This window comes from Zalophus californianus, chromosome 1, assembly GCF_009762305.2.
Source record: "Zalophus californianus isolate mZalCal1 chromosome 1, mZalCal1.pri.v2, whole genome shotgun sequence".
Classification (NCBI taxonomy): Eukaryota; Metazoa; Chordata; class Mammalia; order Carnivora; family Otariidae; genus Zalophus; species Zalophus californianus.
In genome coordinates, this window is record NC_045595.1 from 141,105,982 (window position 1) to 141,121,600 (window position 15,619).

Here is a 15,619-nt window from a genome sequence, read left to right on the forward strand (position 1 = left end):
TGATTGCATATTCTATTATAGATTCTATGCTAGACAAGTGACTAGATCTGTGTTAATCAGTGACTTAGTTAAGGGACCTGACTGGAAGAAATACTTAATGGGACATAACTATGGGACCTAAGAATTCCTTAATTCTGATGCTGCCAATAATAATAGATTCCATTTATTGAGTTTCCTTTTATTGAGTGACAGATGTATTCCTTGGCCCCTCACTTACCTAATTTAGTTCTCAAAACATTTATTCTCATTTTACAAAGGAGGAACCTGAGGCTCAAAGAGATTAAATAACTTGCCAAGGGTCTTACAGCCATTAGGTAAGCAATATTTTAATCCTGATCTGTACAACTCCAAAGTTTGTTTTGTTTTGTTTTCCTCTGAAATACTCTTCAACAGTAGGAAAAATCCAAAACAGAATAATGTTGCCACTTTATATACTCTTTATTTTTGTATTATTGAAGAAATCTCAGTTTTCTTATTGGAATTTACCTCTATGCTTCAGGTTTTGCTTCTTTCTTCTCATAGTAGTAGCTGTGTTTCCAGATTTCTTTAGGAATAGGGAACCATTAAAAGTGCACATCTAACTTTTAAGTACCACTAAAGTGAATACAAATTTTTCTCAATAAAATAATAATAATAATAATAATAATAATAATAGGGCCTCCTAGGTGGCGTAGTTGGTTAAGTGTCGGACTCTTGATTTTGGCGCAAGTTGGGATCTCAGGGTCTTGACATCAAGCCCTGCATCAGGCTCTGTGCTCAGTGTGGAATCTGCTTAAGATTCTTTCTCCCTCTCCCACTCCCGCTTATGCGCACATGTTCTCTCTAAAATAAATAAGTAAATCTTTACAAAATAAAATAAAATATCCCCTCTGATGAACTACACAGAGAGCCAAAGTGGTTGACAGAATCACTTTTTTTTTTTTTTTTTAGGATTTTATTTATTTATTTGACACAGAGAGAGAGAGAGCACACAAGCAGGGGGAGCAGCAGGCAGAGGGAGAAGCAGGCTCCCTGCTGATCAGGGAGCGCGACGCGGGGCTCGATTCCAGGACCCCGGGATCATGACCTGAGTCGAAGGCAGGTGCTTAACTGACTAAGCCACCGAGGCACCCCGACAGAATCACTTTTTAAACTCTTGGCACAACTCCGTGTTATCAGGGTAGGGATTTTCTAGGTGTGCTTTGAAATACAGGCCAACTTCTTTCAGTTTACTGTTGGGTTGCTTCCTTCTGTTTAGATGGAATTTCTAGGAAATCTGACTTAAATGTAAGCCTACTTGTACTGTAATTAGGAAGATAAATCTCTTGATCTTCTGGGGAGGCATTTCCCTAAATTCTAAGAATGTACCCGTGATCTCAAGATATCTTGTAGAAAAACACATTTCTGGTCAGTAAACATGACCAATTATTGAGCATATAGCAGCATGTCAGAGTAAAATTCCAAAAATCTCAAGATTTACCCATTTGTTTTTTGTTCATACTTTTAGATTTATATGATCTAAGATTACTAGAATTGTGTGTAGAGTTCTGACAAATGGTTACCAGAGTGGAACTGTGAGTAGTACAGTTTGCTTTATGGGAGCAAGATTCTAAGAGGATCTTTTTACCATGCCTACTTACCCATGACTGATATTTGAAACAGAATTTTGGGACAGGTGGGGGGATTTTGAGTATTACTCTTGATTTTTTAAAAAAATTTATTTTTTTTTAGAGAGAGAGAGTGTGAGAGGGGAGAGGGGCAGTGGGAGACGGAGAGAATTTGAAGCTGACTCCATGCTGAGCAGAGCCCTACTCGGGGCTTGATCTCATGATCTGAGATCCTGACCTGAGCCGAAATCAAGAGTCAGATGGTTAACCAACTGAGCTACCCAGGCGCCCCTTACTCTTGATTTTTTGAAATTGAAATGTGTTTACTAATCCTAATAGGAAAGAAAGTGCTAGCTAAAGTATCTCCTTGCAGAAGAGAAGTTCAAAGTGGAAATATCTGACTCAGGGTAAATAGAATTTGCAGTAGCTAGTACTTAAGGAAACTCTCTTGTCATATGAAGCCAATAAGCCAAAATGGTTTTCTTTTCTTGGTGTAAACTTGTACTTAAGTTGGGTTGGATGTGATCTTTTGGGTTTTAATGGGCATGACTGGGTTTATCCTACAGGGGTTTAAGGAGATGGGTGGCTTTTCTTTCTAGGCTAAGGCAAACAGAAACCAAAACCATTTGAGGGCTGCCAAACCATTTGAGGGCTTGTTTAAATGCCAGGAAAAGTGCCATTCAAATAGTGGAACAACAGAAGGTTGGAGTTTCTTTAGGGATACATGGAATAAAAATAAAAGCAATAAATTCTTACAATCTGGATATTCTTAGTGGAAAACTGCTTTGAAAAAAAAAATCTACTGCTTATTTAAGGTATTTAAGTATTTTGGGTATTTTGAGGACTGCTTGTGGTTATCAAGGGTCTATTGTTTTCTACATAGAAAGTCTGACTATCTCCATCAGAATAATTTGTGAATACTTTTTTTTTTGAAGATTTATTTATTTATTTGACAGAGAGAGACACAGTGAGAGAGGGAACACAAGCAGGGGGAGTGGGAGAGGGAGAAGCACGCTTCCCGAGGAGCAGGTAGCCTGATGTGGGGCTCGATCCCAGGACCCTGGGATCACGACCTGAGCTGAAGGCAGACACTTAAGCGACTGAGCCACTCAGCCTCCCCAATACTTTTTTTTTTAAATGTACAAATTTCCTGCAGTGCTCAAGTACTTATAGTGGTTGCTATCACTCCCGTATTTCAGGTGAGCAAATGTAAGTTATATTAATTTGTTCAAGATTATTCATCTACTGAGTGTTAGGGCCAGGACTGCAATCAGAGTAAGAGTACTTAGTTACACTGTACTGCATCCTTATGCAGTGAGTATTCACTGAATACAAGTGTTCTGTGTAGTGTATTGCAGAAAACACTGTGTAAAGAGTTTCATCATTTTCTTTTTTTTTTTTTTTTAAGATTTATTTATTTATTTGAGAGAGAGAAAGACAGTGAGAGAGGGAACACAAGCAGGGGGAGTGGGAGAGGGAGAAGCAGGCTTCCCGCTGAGCAGGGAGCCTGATGCGGGGCTCAATCCCAGGACCCCGGGATCATGACCCAAGCCGAAGGCAGCCGCTTAACAACTAAGCCACCCAGGCACCCCATCATTTTCTAAATATAATTTTTTTAAAAGATTTTATTTATTTGAGGTGGGGGGTGGGGGGAGGAACAGAGAGGGAGGGAAAGGGCAAGCCGACTCCACGCTGAACAGAGCCCAGTTCGCTGCTGGATCCCAGGACACTGATATCATGACCTGAGCCAAAACCAACAGTCTGAAGCTTAATGGACTGAGCCACCCAGGTGTCCCTCTAAGTGTAATTTTGATAGTCATCTTTTTATGTTCAATTAGGAAATTTTAAATCCATTTAAAAATAAACAAATCATTTTAAAGCAGGAGTGATTTCTTTTAAATCATTTTTGTGATATTAAAAGTAATTAACTTATTTAGCTGCTGTGTAAATTCATATATTTCTGAATTGTTCTGAAGTGGAGCATCCACTGAAAAGTAATTGTTCTTTAAGGAGTGCACCAAAGACCGTAAACTTAGGAGAATCTTCTCCACCTTTTATCAGTTTAATTTTCAAGGTCATTTGAGGTTCACAAATGTACATTTGCTAATTAGAATGCAGAGTTCTTCAGTAAGTGGTTAAGTAAGTATTAGTGTTCCAGTGGGTTTATTCAGTAGCCCACCAGTTAGGTGTATTTCCCAGAATTGAACTCCTTTAACTGTATTAAAAATCTGTTCACTTTCCTAAGTGGAGATTTGCTCACTTTGTTCCTGTGATATAAATTTGCAGAGTAGTTGTTTGATAAATGTAGAACAACTTTTGATTTTTTTCACTCTGCTGAAGTTAGCAAAGTTACCATCATTTTATAGTTGAAGAAAAAGGAATAGGAGAAATACCTTACAAGAATTTTGAAGATAAATCAGTGGCTAACACAAAACCAATAATATATTCAAAACCCTTGGTTGCCCATACTGTAAAGTGAGTTACATATGTTGGTTAAAATATAAGTGCCTATGCACATGTGTTGAACACATACCACGAATGATTAAAATGGCTTTGAATGCTACTGAGTGGTTCAGTTGTTTAAGTTGGCAATAACCGATCTATCACACTGTGATTATTTTTTATTTTTTTTAAAGATTTTATTTATTTTTTGACAGAGAGAGACACAGCGAGAGAGAGAACACAAGCAGGGGGAGTGGGAGAGGGAGAAGCAGGCTTCCCGCGGAGCAGGGAGCCCGATGTGGGGCTCGATCCCAGGACCCCGGGGTCATGACCTGAGTCGAAGGCAGATGCTTAACTACTGAGCCACCTAGGCGCCCCCACGCTGTGATTATTTTTTAGAGCAGTGCTGTCCAATAGAGCTTCTGTGATGGTGGAAATGTTCTGTATTCCACAGTGTCCAAAATGGTAGGCATCATCCCCACGTAGTTATTTAGCACTGAAAATGTGGCTAGTGAGACTGAGGAACTGAATTTTTAAAATTAATTTTAGTTAATTTGAAGAAATAGCTACATGTGAGTAGTGGCTACCATATACAGTGTGGGGAGAAGATTGTGACCCTAGTAGATAGAATAATGATGGATCAATAGAACATTCAGATTTGGTCTAGTTTAAGGAAATCTTTTCTAACATCTGTTCCGACGTTGGATGATGTAGATGTACATCATACGGGATTTTGAAGGGAGCTCACTCATGATCACTTGGTGAGAATGCAAGGACAGAGCCCAAGCACCAGTTTGTTGGGAAGGCAGACCAAGTGACCTCTAGGTTGAGGTCCTTTCGAGATGATGGGATGCTTCTTGAGAAGAAAGGAAGCTCAGTTTCGGTGATTTTTGTTAGTATCTAGATCTGCTTTTTCTAAAAATAGACAAGGTCTGAGTGGTAACTTTTCTTGAGTAGCTTTTTTTGTTACTGCCAACACAAAAAAGTTTGGCTTCAGAGTACCGATCCATAAAGTTGATGCCTGCAAACACAGGAAGCTTGTGAGGTTGTTTGTGTTTGTGGGTATTTTTTATCCTTTATGATAACTTGAGTCAGGTATTTCCTTATGGGAAGTCTTACCTGACAGTTCTACCAGGATGGGTAAATACTGCTCTGTTTCTACCCTGCTACCTTCCCTCCCCCCACTTTCTCACTTTTCCTCTCACCCTCAATCTTTTGCTCTGTCAGATGGAAATTTCTGACTCAGGCATTTTCACTTTTCCAATAAGTTACCCAGTTACTCTGTGGTCTCTGATAATGATGTAGATGGTTTGTGATATTAAAGTAGTACTTCTGATTTGAGGACTTACATTATCTCAGCATTTTCAAAACCCACTTGCCTGCAATCTAGTGTGTCTGTGGTTAACTATAATATATCCACTTGCCAAACAAGTGGTTTGGGTTACTGGGGTTTTCATTTAACTTGGAATTTAGGGGATTAGAAAAAAACACAAAATTTAGGAACTGATTTTAATAAATTGCATCAGAGGGAAATGTTGGGATTAAATCAATTGTTTTGCTTTTTAAAAATGTCTCTTTACTGTGCTTAGTCTTGTGCTTTTGTTGAAGGGGTGTGTGTGTGTGTCTAGGCACACATTTAAAACTCATGCTTGAACTGTTGATGATGTCCATTATATAATTTAGTGCTTCCTATTTAAGTTCTAGCATTATAACAATTTAGTTTTGTGCTTGCTGCTAGTAAAACATTTTTTTTTTTAAGATTTTATTTATTTGTCAGGGAGGGAGAGAGCACAAGGAGGGAGAGTGGCAGGCAGAGAAAGAAGCAGCCTCCCCGGGGAGCAGGGAGCCTGATGCGGGACTCAATCCTGGGACCCTGGGAATCATGACCAGAGCTGAAGGCAGACACTTAAACGACTGAGCCACCCAGGCATCCCAAAACATTTATATTCAGTGAATAACTGGTGTTCGTTCTTTTTTAGACAATAAAAACGGAGCAACTTTCATATTTCCCTGCTTTCTGTGGTTCTCAGGAAGATCAGATACAAATTGGGGGCCTTATGTAGACTTTATATTTGCTAGCATACTTTTTTCCTTAACAATAACAAAAATAAACCTTTGATTCTGTAACCTTAAGGAAACAGTATAATTAAACTGAATCAAGAAAACATTGCTAGTGCAACTCATTTTTTCCTAGTAAATATTTGTTTCATTGTTTAGATGTGAAAATTAGATTAAAAACATTTTATTATAAAATATTATTAAAAGGATTATAAATAATAAGACTACCCTTCATGGTAGATAAATTGGAGAATATAGAAATGCTTAAAAAGGAAAATGAGTGACATTGTAATTCTATAGTACATTATCAGCGTTAGGATTTTAGTGTTTATCCTTCCTAATATTTTATGACGTTGAAAAGTCAGTTAATGTCACCTATAGTCAGAAAGGCTCACAAGATCAGCCCATATAATGGAGAGTACCTTTACTTGTGCCTAGTTCATATAAGTCACATGGATAGTCATCTGTCTATAGGGTATATAAAACAACAGATTTCAGAGTGCCATTGTTTATACAAAACACCCCCATCTACCCAAGGCTGGAAATAGGATCAGTGGATAATCTCTATAGATTGGCAGTTTTTATCTTCCTGAAGACCGTTTTACTTATAGTTATTTACAGGGGGACTGTGTTGAAAGGAAATGGGCTTCCTGGGCTGAAACATTTAAGAGGATGGTTATTTGGACAGGATAAGGGTAGACTTGACAACTGTTAAAGCTCTTTCTGATAATCAGTTTCTATAATTTTAAGAAAGTGATGAATCAACACATTTTTATGACCAGTGTTTGAAGTTTAGAAATATTTGAAGAAACTAGGAAGCCTGGCCTGTCATCCAAGGCCTTTATTATTCTTAGAGATATTCATAGGAGATTAAGATTCTTGATACTCTAAGACAGTTTGGTGCTCTCACTAAAGCAGTGGCTTTAGCAGACCAGGTGTTTGGTAAACTTTGCAGAGATCCTGAGTTACACTATTCTGGTCCTTGTAGAGCTTTTTATGAAAAGGGTAGCTTTCTATCTTTAATGTTTGTGGCAGGATAATTCACCTGGAAGATGTTTTTCTGTTACAAAGATCCCCTGACTTTTTTGTTGTTGTTGTTTCTTCCAACCTTGACCTGTTTTCATTTACCTTAATTTACTAACACTTTCTAATTTTCAGGACTGTTTGGCAGCCTGCTACTGTAGAGTATTTCTGAAGTCATGAGGAACTTTTTCTCAAGTGATTCAGGACACTAGCTCCAAGATTCTGAAAATTCCTATCAGCACCTTAGTACAGATTGCATTCTCTGCTTCAAAATGCCATGTACATCCTATGCATCCTTTTGGGTTATTTAGCTTAACACATATCCTCCTGTGTAGACACACTTTTCATAGTCTGGGGGTCTCATCTTAGAAATAACACTTAACTTGTGTGATCCTTGGCATTGTTATTCCAACTCTCAGAGCCATCATTTCTTAATTAATTGCATTATGCATTTAATTGTGGTCTAAAGGGACCAAGAATTGACCATCTGTCTGAATGTACTACCTTTCTAGATATTCTAGGATTCTATCAGCTTCTATCCATTATAATACATATATCTGTAATTTGGGTGATGGAAGCAAAAACCCTTTACTGTTATTTTATTTTTAAGATTTATTTATTTATTTTAGAGAGAGAGCGAGCAAGAAAAAGGGCAAAGGGAGAGGGAGAGAAGCAGACTCTCCGCTGAGTGGAGAGCCTGACACGAGCTTGATTTCATGACCCCTGAGATCATGACTTGAGCCGAAATCAAGAGTGGGACACTTAACTGAGCCACCCATGCACCGCTCCCCCCCCCCGCCCCTTTACTGTCATTTTAAGTAATGTAGGTAGACATGCAACTCCTCAGCCTTTTTTCAGGTGAGCTGGAAGGTGAGGATGGCTCATATCTGCAAAAAATGCAATATTTAATTGTACATCACGTTATTTATATTAGTCATCTTTTTTCTTAGGAGCCCTCATTTCCACAAGTATTTATTTGAAAATCATTATCTCAGGCATTGTGATAAATGTTAGAGAGAAAATGACCCATAATATTTTTCCTGCCTTGCAGGATCTTGAATGTATGCTGGGGAAACAGATAGGTAAAGGTAATTATAATATGATTAGTGTTATAGTACTATATTTACTATATGCTGTGAAATCACCAGGGGGAAGGAAAAAAGCATAGGTGAATCTGCTGGGTGTGTGAGAGTCAGTTGTGATGGTTTGGGTTTTATTCTATACAATTGAATAAATAGAGAAATGACATTTGAATGAGGGTTTTGAAAGTTGATTATGAATTTTTTAGACAGTGGAGGGGTGCCTCAGGCAGACACTCATACAATCTGTGTTATGGTGACTAAGCTTCCTTCAGACTTGCAAGACTCTCCTGTTCTCTGTGTTCCACACCCACACCAACCAACCAAAACATAAACCAAAACCAATAACCATAAAAATCCCCAAACAGTTGAAACATTGGTTAATAGTACTTGACTCAATCATTTGTACAAAATTTGGATGAAAGTCTGTCTTTCACAAAGGAATTACAGAAATCTGTGTGCACTTTGCAGGTAGTTTAGTAAGGGGGGCAGGTATACTAAGGGTAACTATTACAGAAAAGTGGATCTGACTTAATTCTATCATGGGTCTCTTCTCAGAAGGATCCTGTATCTTCCAGACAGAGGGGATAGCCATAGTATATGGGATAGAAGAGGAGATTTGGAGACTTGATCAGAAAAGTAGTCCTGCCATTGGTGACTTTGACTAGGAACGAAGTAAATGAGGACAGAACACAATGTCATTTACCAGTTTTTCATCAGCCAGAATTAGGTGCCACTCTCCTCCTTCTGTCATACGGTACTTGGATTTTGTTAATTTCAACAGGATGGACATCTAGGACACTAAAAGTCAGAAGGATCAAAGGTTTCAGTTACCCTTTATTCGCTAGTAAATTAATTGCTCAAACATCACTGAGATCTTATTCTCATTGTTTCAACCTTCTGCCTGAAAGGGAAGTTCAGTTGTCAGAGTGGTCAGTGACTCAAAGCTATGTCTGCTATTTTGGGACTCATTATTGGGGCAGATGGTTAAGAGAGTGTCCACAGTCTGCAGCTGGGCATCCCTAAGAAGCTCCCAGGCTGGTGGTGGTACTGGGGGTAGGGGTTCGTTTTGGTGTTGGTATCAGTGGTGGTGATATTGGTATACTCTTAGTCCCTATGTATGTAAACTTTGTTGGGGATGAAAATGTCATTAGGGTGATAGCTGTTTACAATTTCTCCTGCATCCCATTTCTCTTCTACTCAGGCAATTTTATTAGAGCTTTAAATAAAGAAAAGAGACTCTTCTTTAATAAATTAGGGAGACATTCCTTTTGTAGGGCAACAAACAAAGGCATAAGGATTTACATGTGTTATTTCTTCATTCAAATTGTCTTCAGCATCTCTTGGACACATTAGTCTGAAATTCATTAATACTGTTTTTGCAAAGGGAGGGAAGCTCATTGATGTTGGATGGAGAGTGGGGGACGTGGGGGGAGATGGTTAGATCCCAAAGGGAGATTTTCCTCAGAATTTCCCACCGTACTCACAGCTGAGGGATTTTCTTGTAGATCACCCATGAAACACTGCAAATGAACTTTTTATTGCCCTTGTTTTTCAGAAGTGAACACAGACTGATTGCGCCAGACTTATTCTTGGGAGATAGATAGACAAAATAAATGAGGTCCCATTTTTTTTAGGAGACTCTCTGAGGTCCCATTTTTATTGCTCTATTTGGGGACCTAGAATCCACCTTCTGAGCACATGTACCAGCCTTACCTAAATTCTTTTGTATCTGCTATTTCAGAGAACCGAATGCAGATTTGTCTTATTTACTATTACTCTTTTCTGACATAATGAATTATAGACTCATTACTTCCTCCAGGAGTTCTTTGAGCAGAAATATTTGGGGTCAGAAGAACTTGGTTTGGTTTCCAATTCGTTTGTTTATTTGGGGGTTGGGCTATCTTGGTCAAGTCACTTTATTTCTCTGAGCCTTCGTTTCCTCATAAATAAAATGAGAATATTGATAAAACCTTTACCTTCAGGTGGTTAGGAGGAATAAATATGAAAGTGCATTGTCATCAACAAAGTGCTTCATCAGCATCAGCTGCGGCAGCCTGTCATTACCAAACTTTTCAAGACAAAATGTGTGTCTGGGATATCATCCTCAATCATAGAGGCTGTTTTCATGTGTACAGAACAAAGGAAAGCAAGTATCATCCCTGCTCTCAGTGTAATGAGTATGTATTCCATCTGCTGCTAACAGCATTTACGCAAAAATAGAATAATTCACAAGCTACCAGAACATAAAAGGCAATACAGACACATTGAAAGAAATAGTTTCTAGGGAATGTATTATTAATCCAGGCATTTGTATGTGGGTGGAAGCTTGTAAAGATTGACTCGTTAGAATTGTATTTTCAGGAAGTTTTGGGATGTGGGTAAAAGGACAGAAGGGGAATGACTTCTTCACTGTTTTTTTTGGTTAGTAAGAGTTAATTGGTCTCGGGCGCCTGGGTGGCTCAGTCGTTAAGCGTCTGCCTTTGGCTCAGGTCATGATCCCAGTGTCCTGGGATCGAGCCCTGCATCGGGCTCCCTGCTCCATGGGAAGCCTGCTTCTCCCTCTCCCACTCCCCCTGCTTGTGTTCCCTCTCTCTCTTTGTCTCTCTCTGTCAAATAAATAAATTAAATCTTTAAAAAAAAGAAGAGTTAATTGGTCTCTCCACTGAGAATGCCTACCCCTTTTGCCCTTATAAGAATTTTAACCTTCCTTTGAATTTTGTTTTGTATGCTAGCTACTTTAAGGTTTCTTGATACCTCTGTCTGAGTCGCTCCCATTCCTTATACTTACCTCCATTTCATAACAAGCATAACTCCTCCATTATTTATGGCTTCAAAGAATATTCTGTAGGTGTTTATAACATTAAATTATATTATGTTCATGTACTTTTCTGTCATCTCTACCTTCTTGATGGCTTGGAGATGATTTATTTATCCTAAAAGAGAGCTCAGCAAGTGTTTGTCGAATGAATGTGTTTACTAGATACATGCTATGTCATTTATTTAGGGAGATTCATAAATGAATGAAAATCTCTTCAAGGAAAATGGATGGGGGGAGTGTGTGTGTGTGTGTGTGTGTGTGTGTGTGTGTGTGTGTATAAAAATCCCACTTATTTCTGAGATTTGCTTGGGTTAATGTAAATAATTCATTGTATACTTACATGTATATATCTGGATTTAAAAAAATCACTAAAACTCTATTTCATTTAATGGGAATGGGTGGGAAGGTTTCTAGTTTTTATTTAAATGATATTTGAAAATTTTACAAGTCTCTGTGATGCTGTCATAACAACAAGCTTAATTCTATTCATAAAATTGTTTTCTTTTGTCTGTGGCATTTTTACTGTTTTTTAACTTTTTGACCAGTGTTTCTTCATTTTTTTTTCTATCAATATCTCATGAAGTGTTACTGCATGCTACATCCAATGCTAATTGTGTGGAAGGCGCAGAGAGTAGTCCCACATGGTCCCTCCCCTGAAGAGTTTGCAACTGGTTGTGGAGGCAGCTGTGTATTTGAATTGAAGGATAAATATATTTCTTTCTGTTGATCCTCTTCAAAAGCAAGGAGGCAGAATTGCATGGTTATCAGTTTTCAAAAGAGACTTAGGCCCTAATTGTGGGGAAAATATTTGGGGTTAGAGGGAAGTCTAAATAGGAATGAAGCGGAGTGATGGCGTTGCCTTAATGGCAAGATCAGCCTGGAATTTGGGTGAGTGAAAGTGAACATAGGAGGGAGAAAGTTTGAGAAGTGGGAGGATAAGAGTTCAGGGTCCAGGGGTACATCTTTTTTTTTTTTTTTTTTTTTAGAGATTTTATTTATTTATTTGACAGAGAGACAGCGAGAGAGGGAACACAAGCAGAGGGAGGGTGAGAGGGAGAAGCAGGCTTCCCACTGAGCAGGGAGCCTGATGTGGGACTCGATCCCAGGACCCTGGGACCATGACCTGAGCCGAAGGCAGATGCTTAACCAGCTGAGCCACCCAGGTGCCCCTCCAGGGGTACATCTTAAATTTGCCTGCAGAGAAAGGTCAGGTATGGTGAATTTATTCTGTTTACCCTCAGTAAGGTTTATACTGTTTACTTTGAAGTAGATTAGGGAAGGAGCAAAGACCTAGGCTCTGAACTTGGCCTGGCTATGAAATTTTTCTATAATTGCCAGTCTGATTACTGATTTACAAAGCTGGCCGGATGTGATTATTTTCCAGCCTGTAGTAGAGTCATGCTGTGAAGAATACAGAGGCACATCTTGAAGGGAACGAGTGGATGCAGAAGAAACTGGATTAAACACATAATACTTGGTATAAATGAGATTATATATTTGGAAGTTCTTAGTAAACTCTGAAGTGCTAAGTCAGTGTATTGACAGTACAACTCTGTGTATGAGTGTGTGCACTTCCTTGTAGTCATTGAAGATCTTCTAGATTCTCTTCTAACTCAAGCCCTAACCCATATATGCTCTAAGAAGATTTAGGATCAAATCACCATAATTGAATATAATTTGTTCTTGTTGTTTAAATATTAAGAAATCATTGAGAAGAGTCATTGTTATGGTAACTGGTAATTGATAAACTCCTTGTACCTGTTATGTTAGTGTGTCTCCAGGTTTATGATTTAGCCATATATGCTGTTGATGGAATTAAAGATGTAGATTTTTAAAAAGTTTGTATTTAATTATAGAATTTAAAATGTAATATGTAAAAAATTTCAAAAAGCAAAAGAAATACAGAAACCCACAAACCTCTTGGTCAAATTTAATAGATGTTAATATTTGCCTTATTTGCTTTAGTCTTCTCTGTTTTGTTCGTAAAGCAGTAGAACTTCATCTGATATAGCAAAGACGCTCCTGCCCTTTGTCTCTCTCTGTAGGTGAGCACAATTCTAAATTCAGTTTGTGTCAGTGCTGTATATTAAAAACATTTTTATTACAGGTGTTTATATCCATAAACATTGTGTTTTTAATGTTGCACTGACTAAAAGAAAAAGATATTAAATTATTGCAGTTCTTCATATGGTTATCCACGTGGAAAACTGCAATAATTTTATAATTTTTTAATTTTATTCAGCATGACATTAAAAATATATAAAATATATTGTTTGACATAAAACTTTCTGCCCTGATAACATAAATTGAAGTGGCTTTTAAGTTTTTTTTTACTGTAACCTACAGGATGAAATATGTTTTATATTGTGACCTAATACATATCATATACATGTATATATATATACCTGTGTGTGTACATGTGTGTATATGTGTGTAAAACTGAAAAAGTTTCTCCATACCATAGTTGCCTCCGCTGTGTGTTATACTCTGTTCTCTAGCCTATTCATTTTTAAATGCTTTTTCTAGACTTAGTAAATTGATTTTATGACCTAATAATAGGTTGCCATCCATGAATTGAAAAATATTAATCTCAACAATCAATCTAATCTTAATCTAAAATTAATACTGACTTTAGTATACAGACATAAACTTTCGTAGTACAGTAAAAGCACCTCAGATAATAAGGCAGCATATTAAAATAGCATTCTTTTGCACAAGATTTGATTACATCCATTTTCGTTAATTGATTCTGAATATTTGTTTTCTGGGAACTAAATCCTACATGTCTTAGCCATTTAATCAATTACTATTAATTAGCTAAGCATTTGGTCAGTATCGGATGTCTCCTCTGGCCTGTCCCAGCCTCCTGGTCTGCCTCAAGTCCAGGAGAGCTTTCATGGTGTCAGGAAAGGAAAGAGCTCTTTCGGGCTCAGGCACTGGCTTCTCGCCTCGTCACGAACAAACTGCATACAACTTTGTAAGTCCTTGGTTCTTTCGGGCCCTCATTTTCCTCACCTAGTAATTGAAAGGGTTAACTAGCTCATTTTGAAAGCACTTTCATTCTCTGAAATACAGACTAGGATCTGGGACACAGTTGTTAGAATTTGCTGAGAATATATCTGATGTTAAAGAATAGGACTTTCTACTGGAATTACTAGTTTCACAGTTGCATTTGAACAAGGGGTAAACAGGTCATATATAGTTTAAATAGTTCTTGGGCAGAAATGATTTGTAAAACCATTTTGGAGTAACCTTAATGTCCCAAGATCTACCTACTTTTTTATTGCATTATTTCTCCGGTACAGGGCTACATGAATGTATATGTCAGCATATGTAAGTGCTAAGAATGGCAAAGATGTGTTTCTTTATTCCATTTTAGTTAAATGTCCTCATAGGCAAATCCAGAGCCGCAGAAAGAAATCTATAACCTCTGGTATTCCTATGGTACAGTTTTCTGAGTCCTACCTATTTAGTAGTTTATGGCTTTGAGGAATTTTCCTTTTTTAATGTGAGTTACATGTTTGGAATAGAGTAAGAAGGTATCACCTAAACTACATGTCCTTCAGACAAACAAATAAAAAGCACATTTCATGATACGAGTCCTTCGTAAGTATTGTTTTATGTATGTGCTTGTGTTAAGAAACAGGGGTTTTGGTGTAGAGTGGACCTTGGAGACCATCTCTTCTCATTTGCTTCTAAAAAGATAGGCCAATGAGTGCTCCTGCCTGGATCTCCAAATCGAGGCAACATTAGGGGCAGGTTTCTGTATCCCCTGAGGTTCCTATTTTCTTTTGGTATACAGATTCATTTTAGGGAGCTCTACATTTAGAGAGACCTGGGGAGCCAGTTCTAACTCATGTCTGAGGGTGTGGATGCATTAAAGAATGTGATTATCCTTGAGGTAGAGATCTTTTCCTAGTCCGAGGGACTAATAAAGGTGTGTTTTTCCTTAGGGACACCAGGCTAGATGTCAGTCTCTGGGAGAGGATCCCCTCAACCCCAGATGACTGAGGCAAGGGCTAGATTTCTCTTAACTCCTCTGACCATGCGAGAACTCAGTTTTCTCTCAGCTGCAGTATGCAGAACGTTCTTGTCTCTTGTATTATGGCAGCAGTTCTTGCCCTCTCTTAATAGGTGTGGATTAGAATTTCTGGACCTCTGGGTTCTGATTCTGTGGTTAATATAGTTAGGCCAGGGACCAGAGCTAACCGTTATTTTATGACACCCTGTGCTTGGCACTGAGCAGGTACTATGTGGATTTTTGTGAATGAAGACTTAATACTAACTAGTCACTGTTTTGCATTTGCATGTTATAAAGTTGATCATCCTAAAATATTTGAATTTATTTTTGAAGTAAACAATTCTTCTTTTAACATATTAAAATATCACCGATGAGTCTTCTTTGCTTTTCTTCCTTCATCCTCTGCAGTGTGCCGAGATTTTGCTGTCTTAGAGGACCACACCCTGGCCCACAGCCTGCAGGAACAAGAGAGTGAGTAATGGCCCTCATTATGTTCTTCCTGTTTTCTTTTTTAGTGGTAGCTTGAGGCAGGTTTCTTAGGGTGAGGCAGGAGAGAACAGATTCACCAGGCCACACTGTCCTTCTATCC

At 38.2% G+C, this 15,619-nt stretch overlaps 1 protein-coding gene across 3 annotated transcripts in view; it reads left to right on the forward strand.

The window, feature by feature from the left end:
- Nucleotides 1-15,619, forward strand: part of CCDC50 (coiled-coil domain containing 50) — a 67,844-nt gene that overhangs the window by 13,632 nt on the left and 38,593 nt on the right. For all 3 annotated transcript variants that reach the window (XM_027586636.2, XM_027586637.2, XM_027586638.2), the window contains exon 2: nucleotides 15,439-15,501. In XM_027586636.2, the coding sequence (XP_027442437.1) occupies nucleotides 15,439-15,501 (63 nt within the window). The remainder of the gene's footprint in view (nucleotides 1-15,438; nucleotides 15,502-15,619) is intronic.